The 21,720-nt window shown below is 48.9% G+C and overlaps 1 protein-coding gene across 1 annotated transcript in view; it reads right to left on the minus strand.

The window, feature by feature from the left end:
* TMEM54 (transmembrane protein 54) overlaps positions 1-21,720 on the minus strand; it is a 115,033-nt gene that overhangs the window by 31,169 nt on the left and 62,144 nt on the right. Inside the window, exon 2 of the mRNA XM_078680753.1 lies at positions 2,659-2,852. Within this exon, the coding sequence (XP_078536879.1) occupies positions 2,659-2,852 (194 nt within the window). The remainder of the gene's footprint in view (positions 1-2,658; positions 2,853-21,720) is intronic.

A 21,720-nucleotide genomic window follows, 5' to 3' on the forward strand; every position in this document is an offset into this window, starting at 1 on the left:
CTGACTAAAACTTGAAACGAAACTCTGGACCTTCGACATCCTACTCGACGTAGAAGACTGAAGAATCTCCCTTGTGGTCAAGGAGGGACCACCCTGCACAAGCAGGCACCATCAAGCGATCAACGGTTTGCTTTTTCAACGCTCATGCCGGAGCCCGAGCACAGAGCCTGACACGACCCAGACTTCCAGACTTCCAACAGCCCGATCCACAGTCACAGCAGAGCTGAGACCTGTGGAGGCGACGAGAGACGTGGGATCGGTCATCTTGGAAAGCCAGCGAATTGCTTTCCGTGCAACTTCTGAGGCACCCTCGAAGTTGTGCATTGGGGATTGAGAAGCCCAAGCCCAGAGCACCAACTGCACCGAAGATCAGCCCTCCACACTCCACAAGTTCTGCGTGGGGCCCTTCTGCATTTTCCTGCTCGACGCGTCTGTCCGGTCGCTTGCCCGTTGGCTAGTGGCCTCTGTGACAACGAAACCTTGAATCTACACCACTGGTCTGGTTGCTCCAGACTGGTCCTTGCTTCCCTGTAAAGGAGAAGTCCATCAGGCCTTGCTGGCCTGATCAAGAAGCCATCTTCGATTCCTGCGTGGGTTGCCTTTGCCAAGGCTTGTTGACTCCAATCCAGAAGCCGACACCGCCGACAGCGAGAGCCTTCGTGGGACAGTCCGTATCCAGCTCCTGGTTGTCGTCAACACCTCCTGGTCCACGTGGCTGCAGAGACAAGCTTCACGACATCACCTGATTGCTTCGCGACATCGCCTGGTTCCTTCCTGGTCACTGGCTAGTGACCCAGACTCTGTCCCCTCTGCTTTACTCTTCATCCTCGATCCACCCTTGGATCCAACCGGACACTTCTCTCCTAGTCGCCTGCAGCATCTTTCTCCAAGGCTCCATAGGAATCAGCGACGAAACCCGACACACTTTGACACCTATGCACCCGCTTCCTCTGGGTGAGGTGACGCGAGTATTTCGGTACTCCTGTGGGTATTGACTATCCTAGTGTCCTAGTTTCAAGTAGCTTTTCCCTAGTCCATCCGGAAGTGTTCTAAAAGAACTAGTTTCCATTTCTTTTGTTCCCATTCTAACTCTATGGTAACTCGCGTGTGTGTAAAGACACTGCACACGCATCCCGTGGGCCTCCTGCTCCCTAACCTTTGGTAGTACAGCATAGCCCCAGCGATTCTCTAGGCCCTAGGCCTATCCTTTGTTCGTGACGTGGTTCTTATACCACTATTTTAGTATATGGTTCGAAGTGCCCCTAGGGCATTACTGTATTTTGTGCAACTTATTGTATTATAATTAAGTATCTTGTTATGTGCTGGTGCCTCTGACCTCATAAAGAGTTCAGAGGATTGTGTTAGAAATAAATACATATATATTTTGAGATACAACCTGTGTGGTGTCCTTTCACTTGGTATTAAATGGGTTACATATGGTAAAACAGCTGGCTTCACATGACCTCTTGAGTTTAGCCTAAGACTGCTTTGTCCATGCTACCACTAGGATAGCTGGTCTATAAGGTTGACTTTACAACCATCACCATAAGGGTTGTTTGGACTGGTGCAAGGTGCTCACTAGAATAGTGAACATCAAATACCAGGCCAACTTCTCACACGAGACTTGCATGACGTTCAATTGGCTGGCTTTAAACAGCTCAAAAACAACGCTGGCTCCTAACTTGCGACTCAGAAGCGTGGCTCTTCTTGTAATATGTTCATAAAAGGTGGGGTTGATATCCTACAGCCAAGACAGTAGAAATTTGATGTCCCATGACGATTCCATATTTCATTATAAAAAAGAATTAATGTGGTGATCATACACTAGAGTTCTACATCATGCACACTATTGCTCACACGTATTAAAGTAAGACTAAGCATTGCTGCAGGCACTGAAAAGAAAATGGATGAGCATGCTGCAAAAAATTCAGAACTATGCAGTAAGAGCAGCAATTGAACATGAAATATGAGGTCTCCCCCTCCCTTTCGTCTGTGCAATCAGAATAATTCCAATTGTTTTCCATAGCCACGTACACATATCGAAATCACTGAAGGTAGGTCTAAGGTGTTTGATCACTGCCACCGGTGGGTATGAGCCGAATAGGGGGGTCTGTAGTCTACGAAAGCTAACGGTGTTAAGAGTTGTACAGGTACATGGATGGGGAGTGAGGTAGGATGTGATCATTAATAGGGTCTAGAGTAAGAACTCATCACTATCTTGTACCTCAGCTGTAATCTCCTAGGACATGCAGATATTTTGCTACTCCTAGGATTAGGAGCTACAAAAATGTATTGGATTGAATTCAAGATATAAAACCAAGTATATGTATCACAAGCTGCCACATTCGTTCATTAAAGTGGGGGGCAGGAAGTCAACAAAATGTAATTATTCCGACAGCTGAATGTGACAATTGAAGGTGCACAACCTTAATATCCTGCAACATGAGCTTTTTAGTAAGTTCAGAAGAGAGATACACGGTTTCTGCGTTTTACACTGTATGTACACTTGGATGCAGGTAACTCACGTGGGCAGAAAAAGTTGGAACCCTGTTGCCAAATATGTAACATGGGTCAGCACAATGTAAACTATTTAAAGGTAGTAACAAGATATTTGAGTATTCAGTAGAAACCAGGATGCCAGAACACAAGAGTGGGTACCAGGATTGCTGACACCACCGTCAGGATGTTGGCGATGGAGTACTGCAGGGAGATGATGTCCTGTAGCTTGTTCACATGGCGAAGCACCAGTCCATGGACGATGGCTCCTATAATGAAGTTCAGGTGTCCCACGACGACTAGCGCAAGGCCCAACTTCATCAACACCTTCCCGAAAACGGTGGTGTCCAAGAACCCTGCAGAAGGACAAAAAAGGCACAGCTATGGAAGGTGCGGATCCACTTCACCTAAAACCTTAAATTCAAACTTGACAAACAGAGCCCAAACGACAACCCTATTGGCAACCCTTTCACTTACTGAAAAAATGGTTAAAAGTGGGTCCACAGTGTGGATATGATGGCACACTTGGATGACCTCAGACCAGCCAAATGCAACCATAACCCGTGCCTAAATGTAACGCTTACCATAAACCCAGCCGTAACTTCAAATCCGACCATCCCCAACTCTGCCTGTACCCAAAGTCCTAATCCAACACCTTCTGCGGCCCCAAACTTTCACCCTCACTCGCAATTCATTTTAAAAGTGGGGAAATTAGTAGGCACTTCAAAAGAGATGTAAAGAACATGGGATTGAGGCCTGTGGTCAATCTGTATTAAATGGCGTAAGAGCGCTGTGACTAGATGTGTAGAGCAGCTGTAATAAAAGATGTATTAGCACGATCTGTGGAGGAGAAGTAAGCAAAGGCGTTGCTGTGAAGCCAGAGATATAGATATAGTAAACATGTAGTGGAGTCGTCAGTGGCTGTTTCTATTTTTGTGCCCATTGGTGTTCCCTAAGGGGAGAGGAAGAGTTTTCAGAGCCTTAAACATAGTGGTATCTCTGGGGGGGTTGGAGAGGGAGGTTGAGGTTGTGGGGGGATTGGGCCGTGTTCTTCTACAATCTTCAGAGCCCCCCAAGCACCATAGTGGCCCACAGTATGGTGGAGTGCTACTGAGGTAGTCAACCGTCATCCATTTAGTATGTTTGTCCCCAAGTCAAAGATCTGTGTTCCCCAACGTTACTTTTATCGTCACTCTTGACCCCTTCACAGGGAAAGCAAGAGGAGGAATGGAGTGGTCAGGTGGGATCACTTCCGTGGTCTGGCTGTGTTTCTTCTCCCATTCTTCCAGCACTTCATGTAAAAGAGGTGTCTGTTGGTGGCTGGAAGGGAGGAGCTGCAGCATAGGAGAGGTCCTGCACAAAGCAGTAGCAACCATAATAAAGAGAATTGCTAATTTTGACTTAACAAATAACAGAAAGAACTTGAGATCCTGTTGTAGGACAGTAATGGAACTTGGTATTCACTAAAAGAGATTAATATTGAGCATATTAGCCCAAGGAAGGGGAATGTTATGTTTGTGGTGCTTCCCTGACCCCAGAGTGCCCAGCCCATCCATTGCCCCTCTTGCGTCAACCCACAGCTCCCCTCCATTTCATGCTGGGGTTAACCATTGAGATTAACTCTGCATTCCGTTTTCAGTATCCCCAAGGGGACTGTCCGTTCATGGGGGCCTATGGTCTGACTTGGCCTCCAACCTCACTATGTAGACGTCCCAGCTTGACCCTAATGGTGCTCGCCGCTGTCTATGGATGAATTCAATTGCGCCCACTTCAGCATTCGTCCACCACTAATGGTCGCACAACCACCCATCAATCTGCGGCACACTGGAGATTTCCATGTCATTGCTATGCGACTTTTAAAAAGTACAAGACCTAAATCAATGAAACAGCGCTTGCGCTTAATTTGTTTGGATCCTGGGCATCTGTCCCAGCATACACATCGGTGGTTCGATGAGCACGTCCCCATCTACAGCTTCTGAGATAGCTCTACCCACCTCCGCCCATGTTGGTGTAGGAACAGCACACTCACACAACGAGAAAAGAATGTGCCTCCAACTGCCCGCACCTCGGGCACACAGAAGAGGCACCCAAAAGCATGTGCCTAATACAGTCCGGAGTGAGGTAGGACTGATGAAGGAAAGTGAACGGTGTGAATTTCAGCCCGACTTTTCTAGAAGCCTTTATAACACGATTGCATCCACTGCCCCTCCATCAGGTACTGGCCCAATAAGTATACTATTTATCTTTAACAACAGGCATGTGCGAGAACATCTGGAATACAACGCATTGTATAAAAGAAACAGCCCATCACCCCCCTCCATGGAAAAGTAGAAGGTGTAGAGGCAGACACCTTGGGTTCAGCTGGGCCCCACAGGTGCCTCGTAATAGCAGTGAATGCCCTGTGGGCTAGAAAGCTACCAGGCTCAATCTCACAGACATTGGATAGCTCTTGAAGCGTATTTAGTCACGCAGAAGCTAAGCGCCAATATTCCATCCTTTCCACAGACTCCAGTCATGTGGTTCTCCTGTCTCGGTTTTGCCGGCATCACCCACAAGGATAGCCCAGGGGAGTAGGGAGGATGCCTCCTTTTGGTTGGACCCATTTGTGCCAACAAACCTTAGCTGTTGTAGCCAGTCTACACAACTGTGGCGATAGTAACCTCTCAAGTATCGACCTGCCCGCTAAACTACTTTGCAACTCAACTCTCTCCTAGTTGTGACCAGCGCTCAGCCACTGCATCAGCCATTGTAGGTGAGGCTACATAGCTTCATAATTTAAGGCTCCTAAGCTGCAATTTGAGTAAGAGAGTTGTACCTTCTGTAGTGTCAGTATTTTCCTGCCATGGCCCCATATCAAATCAGAGTAACGTGAGCCTTGGTAAAGAAAGACTTTTTGAGTATCACTGGTAGAGCTAAAAAAATATACTGCAGGCGCGGTAAAATCAGCATCAGGTCTATTGCCACATGCCCCATTGGCGACAGTTGGGGGAGATCCAGAAAGGCAGCGACTGCAGAGTTGTGGCCGCACGGCCCTCCTGCTGTAGGCGAGTCTGCCCCTCGTTACTGATCGTGACACAGTTTGCTGCCTCCTGCGCCTCTGACTGTGTAATTGGCTTTTTTTCTGTAGCTCCGTTTTTTTCTCCTGTGCCTCTGATTGTATATTTTGTTTAAACTGTAACTCAGCTTTTTTCGCACGCTGCTCCCCTGGTGTGACCCCCCCCTCCGCTGCCCGCCGCCGTGACATCGCGGCCATCCCCCTTTTCTTTTCTGTGTCCTCCCCGCTCCCGCCTCCCAGCTGCTCCTCCCTCCCACTTCACCTTAAATGGAGACCGCGCAGCGGACGCGCCGATTGTGCGCCGAAGGCGTGCCAAAGGCAAGCCCGTCTGCGCCCGTCCGCACCTGTCCCGCGCCCAGCGCCCGTACCCCTGGCCCCCGACGACACCAGACCTCAGGACGGACCTACGACGCCGCCACCCTCATCGCACTCAACACCGGACGGAACACCACCTGCTACCAAGCCACCCTGAAACGCACCTACGGACCCTTCATCTGCCATGCCTGCAAGTTCACCTGCCAGCGGACCGGCACCGCATCCGACAAGCCGAGCACCAGCAACAACCACCTCAAGTGCATCCTGCTCAACACCCGCTCCGTCCACAGACACGCCGTCGAACTATGGAACCTACCGACACTACAGCACCAGACGTCGCCTTCCTCACAGAAACCTGGATTAACGCCTCCTCAGCGCCGGACATCGCCATCGCCATCCCGGACGGATACAAGATCATCCGGAGAGACCACGCCAACCAGACCGGAGGAGGTATCGCCATCGTACACAGGAACACCGTCCGCATCTCGACCAACTGCAACGACACCCTCACCGCCGCCGAACACCTCCACTTCCAGATACACACCGACCCCAAGACGACCCTCAGAGGCACCCTCATCTACCGACCCCCGGGACCACGCACACAATTCAGCGAAGACATCGCAGACTTCATCAGCCCGCACGCCCTCTTCTCCACGGACTACATCCTCCTAGGGGACCTCAACTTCCACCTGGAGAACAACATCGACAGAAACACCACCACCCTGCAGGACAACCTCGGACTCAAGCAACTGGTGAACACCCCCACTCACTACGCCGGCCACACGCTTGACCCCGTCTTCTCCGCCAGCAAGCCACTCCACTGGACTTCACTGGACCGATCACAGCTGCGTCCACTTCAGCTTCAAGAGAAACACGACCCTCCACCACCCACAACAGGCGCCTCCCCGGAGCTGGAGCAAGATCACCACCGAGCAGCTCACCACCTCCCTCAGCCAGAACCCACCCGCCAGCGCAACGGACCCCAACGAAGCAGCCAGCAACCTCACACAGTGGCTGACCGCCTGCGCCTATGACCTCGCACCACTAAAGAACCCTCCCAACAGACCCGGCAGCAAGAAAACCCCTTGGTTCACCGACGAACTCAAGGACTCCAAGAAGAACTGCCGCACCCTCGAGAAAGCCTGGCGCCACGACCAGACCACAGACAACATGACCGCCCTCAAGCACGCCACCCGCAAGCACCACCAGCTGATCCGCACCACCAAGAAGACAGCATTCAAAGAACGACTGGACAACAACGCCCACGACAGCAAGGAACTCTTCAGCATCGTCAAAGAGCTCTCCAACCCCAGCGCCGGAAACAACGACATCACTCCTTCGCAAGACCTCTGCGACTCACTCGCCTCGTTCTTCCACCGCAAGATCGTCGACATACACAACCACTTCAGCACACCAACCACGCACCCAACCATCGAACCAACGCCTCCTACCACCACCCTCTGCAACTGGACCCAGGTCAGCCTCAAAGACACCACCCGCACGATGAACACCATCCACTCCGGTTCACCTATCGACCCTTGCCCCCACCACGTCTTCAACAAGGCCGACTCCATCATCGCACCCCATCTACGGGACATCATCAACACCTCCTTCCACACCGCCACCTTCCCGGAGAGCTGGAAGCACGCAGAGCTCAGCGCCCTCCTGAAGAAACCAACAGCGGACCCCACCGACCTCAAGAACTTCCGTCCCATCTTGCTCCTCCCTTTTCCTGCCAAAGTCATCGAGAAGACCGTCAACAGACAGCTCGTCGCCTTCCTTGAGACAAATGGATCCCTCAACCCCTCGCAATCCGGTTTCCGAGCCAACCACAGCACCGAGACCGCCCTGATCGCAGCCACCGATGATATCAGATCCCTGCTCGACCACGGGGAAACAACAGCCCTCATCCTCCTGGACCTCTCTGCAGCGTTCGACACTGTCTTCCATCGCACCCTAGTACAGCGCCTCAGCAACATAGGAATCCAAGAGAAGGCACTGGAGTGGATCATCTTGTTCCTCGCCGGAAGAACCCAGAGAGTCCGCCTCCCCCCATTCAGATCCGAGGCCACCGAAGTCATTTGCGGCGTACCACAAGGATCATCACTCAGCCAACCCTCTTCAACGTCTACATGAGCCCTCTCGCAGCCATCACACGCCAACACAACCTCAACATCATCTCCTACGCCAACGACATGCAGCTGATCCTCTCCCTCACCAACGACCCCGCCACCGCCAGAACCAGCCTACATGAAGGGATGAAAGACGTCGCCGAAAGGATGAAGAACAGCCGCCTGAAACTGAACTCAGACAAGACGGAAGTCCTCATCCTGGGATCATCGCCCTCCGCCTGGGACGACTCCTGGTGGCCCCCTGCCCTGGGCTCCACTCCCAAGCCAACGGACCACGCACGCAACCTGGGCTTCATCCTGGACTCCTCCCTCTCGATGACCAAACAAGTCATCGCCGTCTCCTCATCGTACTTCAGCACCCTGTGCATGCTCTGTAAGATCTTCCGCTGGATCCCCACCGAGACCAGGAAGACGGTCACCCAGGCACTCGTCACCAGCCGACTGGACTACAGGCACACCCTCTACGCCGGAACCACAGCCAAACTGCAGAAAAGACTCCAACGCATCCAGAACGCCTCTGCACGACTCGTCCTGGACATCCCCCGACACGGCCACATCTCCGGCCACCTGAGAGACCTGCACTGCCTTCCTGTCAGCAAGAGGATCACGTTCAGGCTCCTCACCCACGCACACAAAGCTCTCCACGACCTGGGCCCCAAGTACCTCAACGACCGCCTGACCTTCTACACGCCCACCCGCCAGCTGCGATCGACCAGCCTCGCCCTTGCCGCCGTCCCACGCATCCGCAAAGCCACCACCGGAGGAAGATCCTTCTCCTACCTGGCACCCAAGACCTGGAACTCCCTCCCCATCCACCTTCGGCTGACCCAGGACCACCTTTCCTTCAGGAAGCAACTCAAGACCTGGCTGTTCGTGCAGTAACGTATATCCCCCCCCCCCCAAACCCCCCCCACCCCAGCGCCTTGACACTCCGGGTGAGTAGCGCGCTATACAAATGCCATGATTGATTGATTGATTGAAGACTTTGGCCAGGTTAACCTTCACAACATCATCTTCCATAGATATATTAGGAAACCCAGATACCTGAAAGTGTTCCTTCTCCATAACAAGTAAGAGACTGGAATGACCTCCGGCCTCTCTACATATCCAAACTGAAGAGGTATCTCAGAGCATCGTCTCTGTATAACAAGACCCTGCCCAAGGCAGCTTCAGCAGCAGGTTCAGCTATGGAGAGGCAAATACAGTCACTGTACCACAGACTGTTAAACAGTCACAATGGGTGAATGAAAACCGTGCTGGGACCCTATTCTGGGAATATGGATTTGGAGTTTATTTCTTCGATTAAACCTGATGCAAAGTGCTCGCACAGTGTCAGATCAGTGGACAGAGGCCCAGGGATAGTATGAATTGCCCAGCATCAAACAGTTAGTTAAAGTAGTAGACCCGAGGCGGCAGGACAGTGCTCCTCGCTCCATATTACATTTTGTTGGATTTACCATGACACTGAACACTCATCTCTCCCACAGGTAATATGGAGTCCCATTTTTTCTTTAACCCACACACTTAGTAGCAGCCTTTAGATTTATTCTAAATACTCACAATCTTACCAAAAAAGAAGGGAGGACTACATTAAAAAAGTGATTTTCCAAGAACACAAAGTTTAGCCAAAAGAGGAAGCCAGGATTAAAAACTATGCCACCAGCCCCCCTAGTTTCCAACTAACCCACTAGGTCACAACTTGGGTGGCAGTGATTTTTGGGCAAGGCCAAGGGACTATCCTTTGCCGGCTGGTCACTGGGAAATGGACTTAATATCGACCGGAGTACTGAAGCAGTACCCAGTCGAATGGTCTATATACCAAAATGTAATATGCTGGTAAAGTTATAACTTTGGAGCAAGTAGAACTGTGTTTCCGACTTTAGTGAACTATTTGATCTTGGGCAATTCATCCCTTCCCTGTGGCCCTGCACATAAATCTGACAATATGTGACCTGTAGACAAATGTGAGATTGGAGAGATGACGCACCTTTTGGAAATCAGAACGCACAGAAGACCCTGGACTGGATGGTTACTGATATAGGGAATCAGCAAACTTCAGAGCTCTGTGCAGATCAAGTGAGTACATGTTTGGCAGTAGCAGTTCTATTACAAATGGTATACAGTGTCTTTAAACTCCAGAGTGAGTATTGTGTGCCAGATGCAGCTTGTGCACAAATGTTTCAATGCACCTCACCCCCACGCCTATTCAATATTCTTAATTCTGTCTGTATGTGGGGGTCTGTAGAAAGATGGAGCAATGAAGCATGCTGTTTAATGTCCTCTTCCCATTCGTTTCCTAGGGCCTGTCTCTTCCCAAGGTTCGGGTCACACAGGGCACAAAGACTGGTTTCCTGAATATGGGTAACTGGAGGTTTATTCTACAAATACCTGGATACTTTCTTTTCACACCAGATTAAGGCAAGCCCTACGTAGATTAGGCAAATAGTAAACGATCCTAATCAACTGTCACTGATCCTGTAGGTGGCAAGAAACATGTTGCCCAATTATTTTTGATCTCCAGGAACATTATTTTCTCAGGGGGACCTCATTGTTTTTAATCTTAACAAAGGATCCTTGTAGTGGAAACGTCGTTAGGGAGTTCTTTAGTTTACTTTTTTTTTTTTTTAAACCTTTATTGTGTATCAATAGCATACATGTACGGGCCTACAACCACTCTGGCCGGCCTTGAAAGCAATTATCAGCGTATCTGTCAATAACAAGGTCACTCAGCAGTCTCCCCAGTACGAAATGCGACAGTGTCCCCAAAATTGTACTGCAGTTGAACGTGACCGTTGAGCTACAGGAGTTAAGAAGGTTAATTTTAATAATACAAAATAAAGAGGATCAAATGCAATATGATAAACCAAGGACAGATAATGGGCGATGCACACAACAGAAGATATACAAAGCGGAGAATCATAATCGAAGTATCGGTGCAGAAGTATACTTATCAGGATGAAAGAGCACGTAATCACATTTCGCACCAGTCATCGCCCGCCCCAAGAACATAAAGCTACCGCAGTATGGATTACTAAAAAGGCAAAGAAAGAAAAGAGAAAAGGCAAAAAAAGAGAGGACAAAACAAAACAAAAAACCACTCCCAACCCCCCACCCTGCACCGCTGCAGAGGCTACGGCCAACCCCCCCCCCTAGCAGCATGCCTGTCGCCCACGAAGAATACCCGAAATTTAGTCACAGAAAAGAAAAGGAAAAAAAGGTTAGTTTTGTAAAAACTGGGGGAGGGCCATCCGTACGGGCTCCCGGCCATCCCCTCCCGCAAAATACACTCCTCCCCAAGATACATAATCCACAACAGTAATCGATCGAGTCAATCAGTAATGGGGAGAAGTATCAACACATTGTACCAATGAGCATAGCAGAATAACACGCGACCCCCACCCCCGCCAGCCACCCAATTGTCAACATTGTAAGGGATACATCTTATCCTTGGCCAGTCCTTGCAAGTCCCCAAAGGCACGTCTGCCGATCGATTCCAGCATCAGCCGATATAGGGAAACAAAGTGGCCAAGCAAGGCCGGAGAGCAACACGAGCAAACAAGATGAACGTCGCTGGCCACCAACAGAGTCATCGGCCCATACGGCCATCTTCCCCAAGACAGTCCCAGGACACGTATTCCACAGCAGGGATGCGAGGACAAAGACGGAAGAAACAGGCACGGGAACCAGCCGCCGCTGTGACAAAGCATAGGACGTCGGTAGTGGGGCAGCGTACGGAACCGCTAACATCCGTCGTGAAAGGGAACCATCAGAATAGTCGAAAGCCACAGATAGTTGTCCACGATTCATCGCATAGTCCATTAGCACCCGTACTCCTCCGCATACACGGGTGGACACGGCCCCCCTCGGAGACAGTGCGGGGCGGATCCTCGTGCACCAAGAAGTCGTCTGACCGTGAGTGCCCCAGCGCGAGCGTGACACCGTCCAGCTTCCTCCCCAGCTCACGGGAACAATGTTCCCAGGCAGATCGAAAGTCACCAATAGCAGCAAGTATGTCACCACGGAACAGCCTAGCCCTTTTCGCACATACCGCAGCGCCGCATGACTGTACACACTCCACCTTTTGCTGTACCCCGGTAGCCAGGATAGCATTCTCCATCTCAACCGGGCAGCATTCTGGTGTTTCCATCGCAGATGGGGACTGGGAGTCGATCAAAGGCAAGGCCAGCTCGATGCGACCACAATCGGTTCGCGGAGACATGGAAGGCAGAACCCCAAGGACCGGTCTCCTGTAGCGATCATCTGCGCTCCGGTTCAGCGCCAGCCGAAAATTCGGGAGTGGCCCGCAAAAACCGGGCCGAATCCTAAACATCGTCGGAGCAGCTACCATCTGCGCTCCTCATATATATAAAGTTTCCACCAGGCCATCGCTTCGGGAGTGCCCCGCGGCCGCTTCGCTTGTCAAGCAGGACGCCTGTGGGAAAAATCCGACCGATGGACACTGCGCTCCAGTAGACCGACTCCGCCCTTGAACAGATGGCCGCTGTTGTTGCATCAGCACCCGGCCATATTTGGAAGCAGACGCCCCGGTTCCAGAGTCTTTTAGGGCCGCTGACTGCCGTCGCAGATTTCTATGGTAATGGGGCCGGCAGGGGTCTCGGGATCGCGCTATCGGCTTCAGCGCTCATTCCCAAACACCAAATTGAAGCGCAATATCAGGATGATGACAGGAGAGTCGTGTGGAGCTCGGAGGTTCACGGAGCCGGGAGCCTACGCGTCCGTCCCGATCGCCATCTTGGCTCCTCCCCCTTTAGTTTACTTTAAATTACTTTCTCTACAACTATTGGCCAACCTACTGCACGCTTACTGGGTCGGATATCAGTGGACGTTTCGGACAGAACTCCAATAAAGAGCACCGTTGCTGGGCCCGTCCGGCATTGCAGCGCCAGCCCGGCATGGAGCACCGCCCGATGATGAAGCATGCCACCAGCTGGTGTGTGAGGGTTGGTGTTCCGCAACTAATTTGCCTCCGATGATCCTTTACTTAGCCAATCTATCACAAATGAGAGATTGGACTACTATCTTGGAACAGCGCACACATGTTTGTATACCTTGTGTCTCCTACAACAACCTGAGCACAGAGGGGCACTGGCTCAAGCAGATTTTAATTGGCACTATGTAGCAACCCAACTGCGGATAAAACAAAGTGGTGCAAACTACAGTCGGACATACCACAGGCAGCCATGGATCATGACAATGCATGGTGGCCACTATGGGAGGTAATATGGCTGTATAGAAGGGAAAGGCTTAAGAACACATACTATAGAGCATGGCGAACACAACTACCTATATGGGATTCAGTGGCAGAGAAATTAGATCATATTTCATCCTCTCCCCACAAATTCTCTTCAACAAAAGGTTCACTCCTGCTTTACTCCATGCCCCTTTTGATGGATGGAAGAGGGGAATGGAGGCAACACCATCTATCAAATGGTCTCATATGAAACATTGGGGGGGGAAAGTAGGTTATCTAATTGTGCCCAATGAACGAGAAATTCCTAATAGAGATAGCCACAAAAGTTCCATTAGCTTCAAGAATTGAGATTTTTCAAATAAAAGAATGTATTAACGCACTCCACTCCACATACAACGCTGGATGTTTCCTCTTGCTTCTCAACCATGCTGGAGAGGTGGAGGCAAAATTAGCGACTCCTTGCACATATTGTGAATTTGTTCTAAGCTTTCATCCTTCTGGTCAGATAGCACACAAAACGAGCACTTGTAAAGGGCGGAAGAGACCCTCTGGGGAAATGAGTAGTGAAAGGACACTGCCCCCGTTAAGTGTTAAATGTGCGTTGAAGAATACCAGGTCGCTGGTTAAGCATCAATTTGAATTCTTTGAATTTCTAACGACTCACCAACTAGATCTGGTTTTCGTTACGGAAACTTGGGCTGCCGATAATTCGGGTCCAGAACTTATTGCTGCCCTCCCCCCCCAACTCCTCCTCTCCCCGTTACAGTACGTTTTGTTTGGATAGATCTAATAACAAGCATTTACAATGCAACGGTTTCGCCTTTGGAGAAGTTAGAGCTATTGGCATTGTAAATGACAAAATTTGTATGTATGTGTTGGTTTTGAAAACAGATAAATAAATGGCATTGTCATTTACATTGCCAATAGCTTAATCTCTCGCAAATGTGACAACTATTGTACCCTACAGATGAGCTCAGCAGACAGCAATTACTACCACCCACACACACACCCAGAGCCAGCCACACACACCCAGAGCCAGCCACACACACAACCAGAGCAGTCACATACACACACACACTGGAGCAGTCACACACACACACACACACACACACACACACACACTGGAGCAGTCACACACACACACACACACACACACACACACACTGGAGCAGTCACACACACACACACACTGGAGCAGTCACACACACACACACACACACACACACTGGAGCAGTCTCACACACACACACACACACACACTGGAGCAGTCACACACACACTGGAGCAGTCACACACACACACACACACACACACTCTGGAGCAGTCACATACACACACACACCCAGGAGCAGTCACACACACACACACACACACACACACACTCTGCTGGATGAACCTGGCGTATCCTGCAACCTCCAAGAACCACAGGAACCTGCTCTGCCTTCCTAAAGAACTGATCTCCTGAGGACACCGAATTTGTCAAACACCAACCCAAACCAGGACTCCAGATCCGGAGTCCTCTTCACAGCCCGAGTGGCCCAACACCCAGTGATTTTGTTGTGGAACAGGATGTTCAACCATAATCGAAATTGTTCTACTTTGTTGAAATGGTAAATCAAGTACATATGTGAACTGTAATAAACGTTTAGATAGCTTATTGTGAAGGATGTTTTTTTTAATGTACACAATCTATTTCTGCCAAGCAATTGGGCCAAACTCACCACCACGGCATTTCAAACATTCCCTAAAGTAAACCAATATACAAGCCCTCCCCGAGTCACAGATTGTAAAGTGAAGTCTCGCTATGCGAACATAAGAAGATAGAGGCCAATCCTGGCACTCCGTACAAGGCATAATGGACGAAGAACGTACGAATCATTAGTACTGTGCAGCTCGCTCTCTGGCTGTTTGATAACAAATACATTGGGGCTGTGGCCGAGTTGTGAGCCTTTGATGGAGGTTGGATTCCTGCGCTCTACACGTAAGAGCGTTGTCCAAGGGCGCACACTAATTAGGACTCGTTCCCTGATGATGCATCAAATTGGGGCTAATTTAGGCGCTACTAAATAAATCTTTAGTCATCAGATACCGACAGGGTTGTGGTGTGGGTGGATAAAAAAAAAAAAGAAAAACAGCCAGTCCAAACGGTACGATTTTGACCGCTCTAGAGTTAAGAGCTACAAAAGGTGCTACCAACATGGACAAAACGGATCGAAGAGAGACTGAAAAACACGACATTGTATATTCGACCGTGATGAAGCTAAGCGGCCGCGCTGTATTGTGTGTTCTTATTAAGAATGTTTTTAGACATGTATTCTTTTGGAGGTCTAAGATTCTACTGTTGTCGGGTACGGATGCCTCGGGCCCCAATCAAGTTCAAACGATTACCCAAGAGATACCAACAACAATCGCTAACTAGAGCCACACTAAGGCGACTCTCCCTCCGAGCCACTGGAAGGATTTACAGCTCTCGCCATTCGGACAAGAAAAGAATAAAAATTAAGTTCGCACCTTAGAACATTAGAATAATACAAGAAAAATATCCAACAAAGAATGAGACCCATAACAAGGCGGGGGTAGAAACTTTATCGACACCACCAAGGGGGAACGCAGTTCCAAAATTCCCGAAAACGCCAAATAAAAGAACAAATGTAAGTATCATGGCCTTTGAAATACTTTTCCGAGTTCAACACACCCTATATGAAAATATTCCAGGCCACATTCACAACCTGAACATTTAATGCAAAATAATTAAGATCTGGTATACTGCTTTTACATTGTGTAAATATGTCCAGACAAAACGGATGTTTGTAGAAATACAGGATTCCCCGGTGACGGGATACACTTGTTACAACTAATGTTATGAATATGTGGAAATCGATAACAAGTTTGTTGATGTTCAATTCCTGTTCTTTTCTTCTATATGGCACGACTGTGATTACATAGAATGCTGTGAAAAGAAAGATATAGATATTGCATCGAATACTGTAATGATCAACTGTCTGGTCTCCCTTTGATTTGGAAATAAAGCGAAGGCAACTAAATAATTTTAAGTGTATCACATGAGCACGTGGCCTAACCTCCCGTGACACTGGCCCGCCCCATGTTAATCTAATACGAGTGGTGTAGCCGACACTGTGGGCAATGTTCAAATAACCTGTGACCAACTTTTCTGTGAATTACAATTCCAGGATATCAGACACTTTAACCAAAGCCCGTTCTTACTTGAATTTATTATTTATTTATTTATTTTATTTATGCATTTTTATATAGCGCGGACTTTACCCGAAGGCGTCAGAGCGCTTCACATTAGGAACAGAGATGAAACATAGTGAGAAACATTACAAAAACAGATTGCAAAAACATACGTTACTTACATAAGGTAATAGTGACAATTGTGAGCAAAAAAATACATGAGGTAGTAAAAACTGTGAGCAACCAAAAATACATGAGGTAGTAAAGGTAATAGTGACGGTAATAGTGAAGGGTGAGGAGAAGATATATATATATATGCCCTCGCCAAACAAACACGTGGCGCTAGAAGAAAATAGCACTGCATGGCCAGTGTAAGAGCAAAAGGTGAAATTGAACAGTAATCCCGGTTTCTGAGCACGGGGTGCTCACGATGTATCCCCCTTTGCCCACCGACCCACCCCTTCCTTACCTTGAAGATGGAGTACCCTGCCGCCGTTTCGAATAGCACCAACATGGCGAAGACGGATCTGTGGGGATTCAGAGAGAACGGGGCTTCCGTATAACGATTACGGAGCCCTTTGGAGGACGTGAGCTTCTGTCTGGTGCAGTTTCGACCCACAGAAATCACCGCCCGGGGCTCTTAGCGCCGCTTTGGAACCCGTAATAGACTCCCTATCTCTCCCCCACTCAGCAACCGCGTGCGCCTCTCTCCAGCTGCACCTCGAAAAGGGGGTTTGACGTCACTTCCGTATGCAGTAGGAAAGTGCGAATGTGTTTCCTCACAGAAAACAAGCATTTACGGACGGACAGCAGGAGGGGGGGGGGCGGGAAGGGCCACACGGACAGCGGGAGGGGGGGGGCGGAATAAAAAGCACTCACCTGGAACTGGACTTCCTCCGGCGGCTGCGGTCGGCCGCGGAATGAGCTGGATGCCGAGACAAAAAAAAAAAAATAAACAACTCCGCCCACCGCCGCATGACTACACAGAGGGAACGCCCAGGGAAAAAATCGCGAGAACGCCCCCGAATCTGGTCCGTGAATGACGGACAGATCTCTGTTCCAATGGCTAGCCTCCATTTATGGAGCTAGCCAATGGAACAGAGGGCGGGTTCAAGTGTCCCTTACTGAAGACTACAGATTTCTCTGGAGGCGGAGCTAAAGCTCCGTGCTCCAGCGAAACCTAAAAAGTGCGGGTAACTGGCAATGGTCTTTCGAGACCATTTCCCAACCGCTTTTACTCCCGTTATTGGGGAGGGGCTTGAAGTGTTGTTCAAAAATTAAAACTGACCAAGACACAATTGTCTATGGAATGTTAGATTATAGTCTCCCAGGACCCAAAGCTAGCTTCAGGGAGCAGGTTAGCTCTCTTTTGGAATCGGTTATTTTGAGCTCGGATTTTACACTTGTTGGCGACTTTAATTTTAATATAAAGAACCTTCATGATCCAGACTCAACACGATTAATAGACAGTTTGGCCTGTTGGATTATCCTAGAGAGTAAGTGGTCCAACCCACTGTGCAGGGCATTTGCTCAATGCGATTTTTTCAGACGATCTGAACGTCACCAACCTGATTTCTCGCCCTCTAACCTGGACGGACCATTGTGCAGTCAACTGGCAGAAAACACACCGGAAAAGCCCCCTCTGGCATTCCAAAATAGCTTTTCAGGTAGGGGTTGCCATAAAATGCAAATGAGAACTTAATTCCTCCCTCATTCCCTCAATACCGAATTTAGCAGAGAGCGTAGAGGAAATAGATGGCAGAGGATTATTCAAAGTGGCTGAATTTCACTTATGATAAAATCGCCCCAGTAAAAGACAGAAACATCAGAAAAGCCATCTTATCCTTGGTTTGATGAGTCTCCAAACAGGGTTGTCGATGACAAGAGCGCAAATGGCGTAAAGAATATGCCCTACTGGGAAAAGCAAAATATGCCTTACTGATTATAAAAAGCTTGTCTCAGTTGCAAAATCTACCTGTTTTTCAGAGCAAATAATGTTAGCTGGGGACGCGAATACAACTCTTTTCTATACTATCAAAAAAACTAACCTTACCCACTACTAGCAATCCAACTGTGAATAGCCAAGATTTATGTGACTCTCTAGCTAGGTTTTACAGGATAAGGTTGCGAACATTTATACTAAATTTACCACTAACAGCGGGATTAGTTTGGATAACAAGCTGCCTTTAAAACTATACTCTGGGTATCCAGGATTCAGGCCTTTTGAGGCTCCCACAGTAGAACAGCTTAGCAAGATTATCCCTAAAATTAAATCCGGCTCCGCTCAGGATCTTTGTTCATAATTATGTAATGCTTTCTTACTTTGGAAGACATAAAATCAGTACAACTCCCCTACAGTAAATGCACTTAAAAGATGTAGAAGAGGGCAAGCTCTGTAAAAATGTGGCATGGCCAAACACATTACGCGTGTATTCCATATATGCAAGGAGACAGAAACATGAGTAGCACCGGTGGTACAGGTTCCATCACAGATATACAAAAGCAGGCCTGGATGGGAAATATATATGGATATATGGGCTGCTGGATGGGAAATAACTATGTATTGTAAACATACATGCTCGAGTGTTGATGACAAAAGTATATATTTTTTTTAACTGTGCTGGACAATACCAGGCGGTGTAGCGAGGTTTCCATGTCTGGCTGGGGAAGTGTATGGTATACTGGATGAGATGCTTGACTGAAATAGAGCCAAGGCCAAGCTCTAATCAAATATGACTGAAGCACAGCTGAAAGATCTCCCGGACGTGCACCATCCACTGGCCCAGGAGTTTATTGCTACTCAGGCACACATGAAACGTCAGCAGACTGGGCTGCATTATTTTAACACAGGGAGACCGATTTCGATATAAGGCCACAAACTACCTAGAACAATACTTATCGGATCATATAAATACTTTACACAGGGAGATATTACCGTCAACACATACCTACATGCAAGACTACGTGTTTTTGTTCAGTGTCAGACATACAATCATGCATTAGTTTAAGGATAATAGGGAAGTCGATAGAGTTGATATTGCTAGGGAAGTTGATTTCCGACGTTCATTTCCGACGTTCATGATATGGTTCATTTGGAGCAGGATTCTCCACCGAGTACCTCGTGAGCAACTGATAGCTCTCCACCTACCTGTAAGTAGCTCTCCTGTGTGCGGTATAGCCAAATAAATCAGAAGCTTTTGCTTGAATAAATTAACGTATGTATACCACAATTAAAAAGTGTGTATTTTCAGAACTCAAGCTGATATTTACAGAAAAATGCATGGATTTCTAAAATACGTATTGGAGGGGATATTTCAGTGATAAATCATGAGGGTAGGTGGAAACTTATTACTAAAATTATAACCTCTGTTCCAGGGACATCACAGCTAAGGCCGTCAGGTGCTAACTGTAGTGTCGCGCTCTAGCTCCGGGCAACAGCATGATTACGCGGTACGCCAGAGCGTGAACGTCTGCGCATGCGCGAAGGGGTGGAGCGAGTAGCGCGCGCCATGCGTATGAGGCAGAAGCGACCGGAGCGAGTCGTAATTAGACGCTCGGCACTCTTGTGAATAGAATTACTTTTTCCTCAATAAACGATCCTGTTTGAAACGCTCCACTCAACAGTGTCCTCATTTGGGGGTGAAGCACTTCATTACAGTGGCGACGAGGAGTGGGATCCCCCATCGACTTCACCCCGAAACAAAAAAATGGTAAGTCACCGCGACAGCGACGCCTAGACCACGCGCTAAGGGCAGAAATCACTGGGGACACTGGAAAGGAGTGCACACAACAAGGCAGGAAGCACGCTATTCATGAAAGAGCGTGGCAGAAGCGCACAAGTCCCAACCACATGCACCACATGCCCTAGGGCCTACTACGAAGCAACCCAGGAGCAGCACAGTAAGGCGGTGACGACGCCCCGCTGAGGCCCTGGCAGAGAAAGGAGACAGTAGCTCGGGGGATGAAAAAGAACACCTCCCCAATAAGCTACAGGACAGAAACACCAGCGCGCCAGGCAGCCCCAAAAGCCAGGGAGAAGGTGCGGCCCAAGGAGGTTACGGCAGTGCGCCAGGCAGCCCCGAGTACCGAGGAGAAGGACCGAGGGTAGTGCCCAAGATGAGCAACCAAGCGACATCCCTCACGGCGCCAATCCCATTCCTACCCAGACCAGGTGAACCCCAAATGAAATGGGAGGATTGGAGGGAATACTTCAAAAACTACGTAGAAGCCTTAGAGGATGAAAACGGGGAAGCATTCTCTAGCGCAAGAAAAAAACGGTTACTGCTGCACAATCTAGGCCCCGAAGGGATAAGGGTGTTTGCCAATATCGTACCAGCGACGAGGCAAGCAGCAGACAACGACGTTTTTAAGCATGCCTTGGAGGATCTCGACAATCACTACCGCCCGGCTGTGTGTGTCTCCATTGACCGGTTCAACTTCCAGCAAAGGAAGCAAGAAGAAGGAGAATCCATAGACGATTATGTCGCAGCACTGAGACGACTGGCGATCATGTGCAAATATGGACAACTTCAAGATGACTTCATCAAAGATCAAATTGTAATGCACACCACCAACAAATCAGTGCAGGACAAATTGTGGGCACATGGTGAAGCAACACTCAAAGAGGTGATCGCAATGGTAAAGAAAGCGGAACTCTCCAAACGTTGTGCCGAAGCAGCAAAAAAGGAGAACGCCCAAAGGCTGATGGTCAACAAAATTGATGAAGCCGAGTCCCCGGGCAAGCAGGGAGGAGCAGCGGGAGACGAAAGAAACGTGTCCAAATGGTCAGGAAAACCGGGACAGTCAGGAAGACAAACCGTGGACAACAAGTTCGCGTGCTATAGGTGTGGAAGTACAGCACACACGGCCCAAGACAAGCGATGCCCCGCATTCCGCGCCAAGTGCATGTTCTACGGCATGATCGGACATTATGAGAAGGTGTGTCGCAAGAAAGGGAAGAAGTCAATGGTGAGGTACATTGCGCAATCCGCGACAGGAGACCCAGCAGAGGAAGAGCCGGAGGGAGACGACATGATCCTGTGTGTTGAAGAACAAGTGTTGGAGGTATCGGGGAAATGCTCAGACAAACCACAAGCAGACATGCTAATTGGAGGAGTGAAAATCCGGATAGCAATTGACTCTGGATCGCCATACTCCATTGTACAAAGATCGGTATGGGAAGAAGAGTTCAGACCCAGTCTTGGCCCGCAATTAGAACCGCCGGACATACGACCGATATCGTACACCAATAACATAATTACCATGGTGGGGTACAGAGCCCTGAAGTTTGAATTCAAAGGGAGATCGGCAGTATG

Source organism: Lissotriton helveticus, chromosome 3_1 (assembly GCF_964261635.1).
Source record: "Lissotriton helveticus chromosome 3_1, aLisHel1.1, whole genome shotgun sequence".
NCBI classification, from domain to species: domain Eukaryota; kingdom Metazoa; phylum Chordata; class Amphibia; order Caudata; family Salamandridae; genus Lissotriton; species Lissotriton helveticus.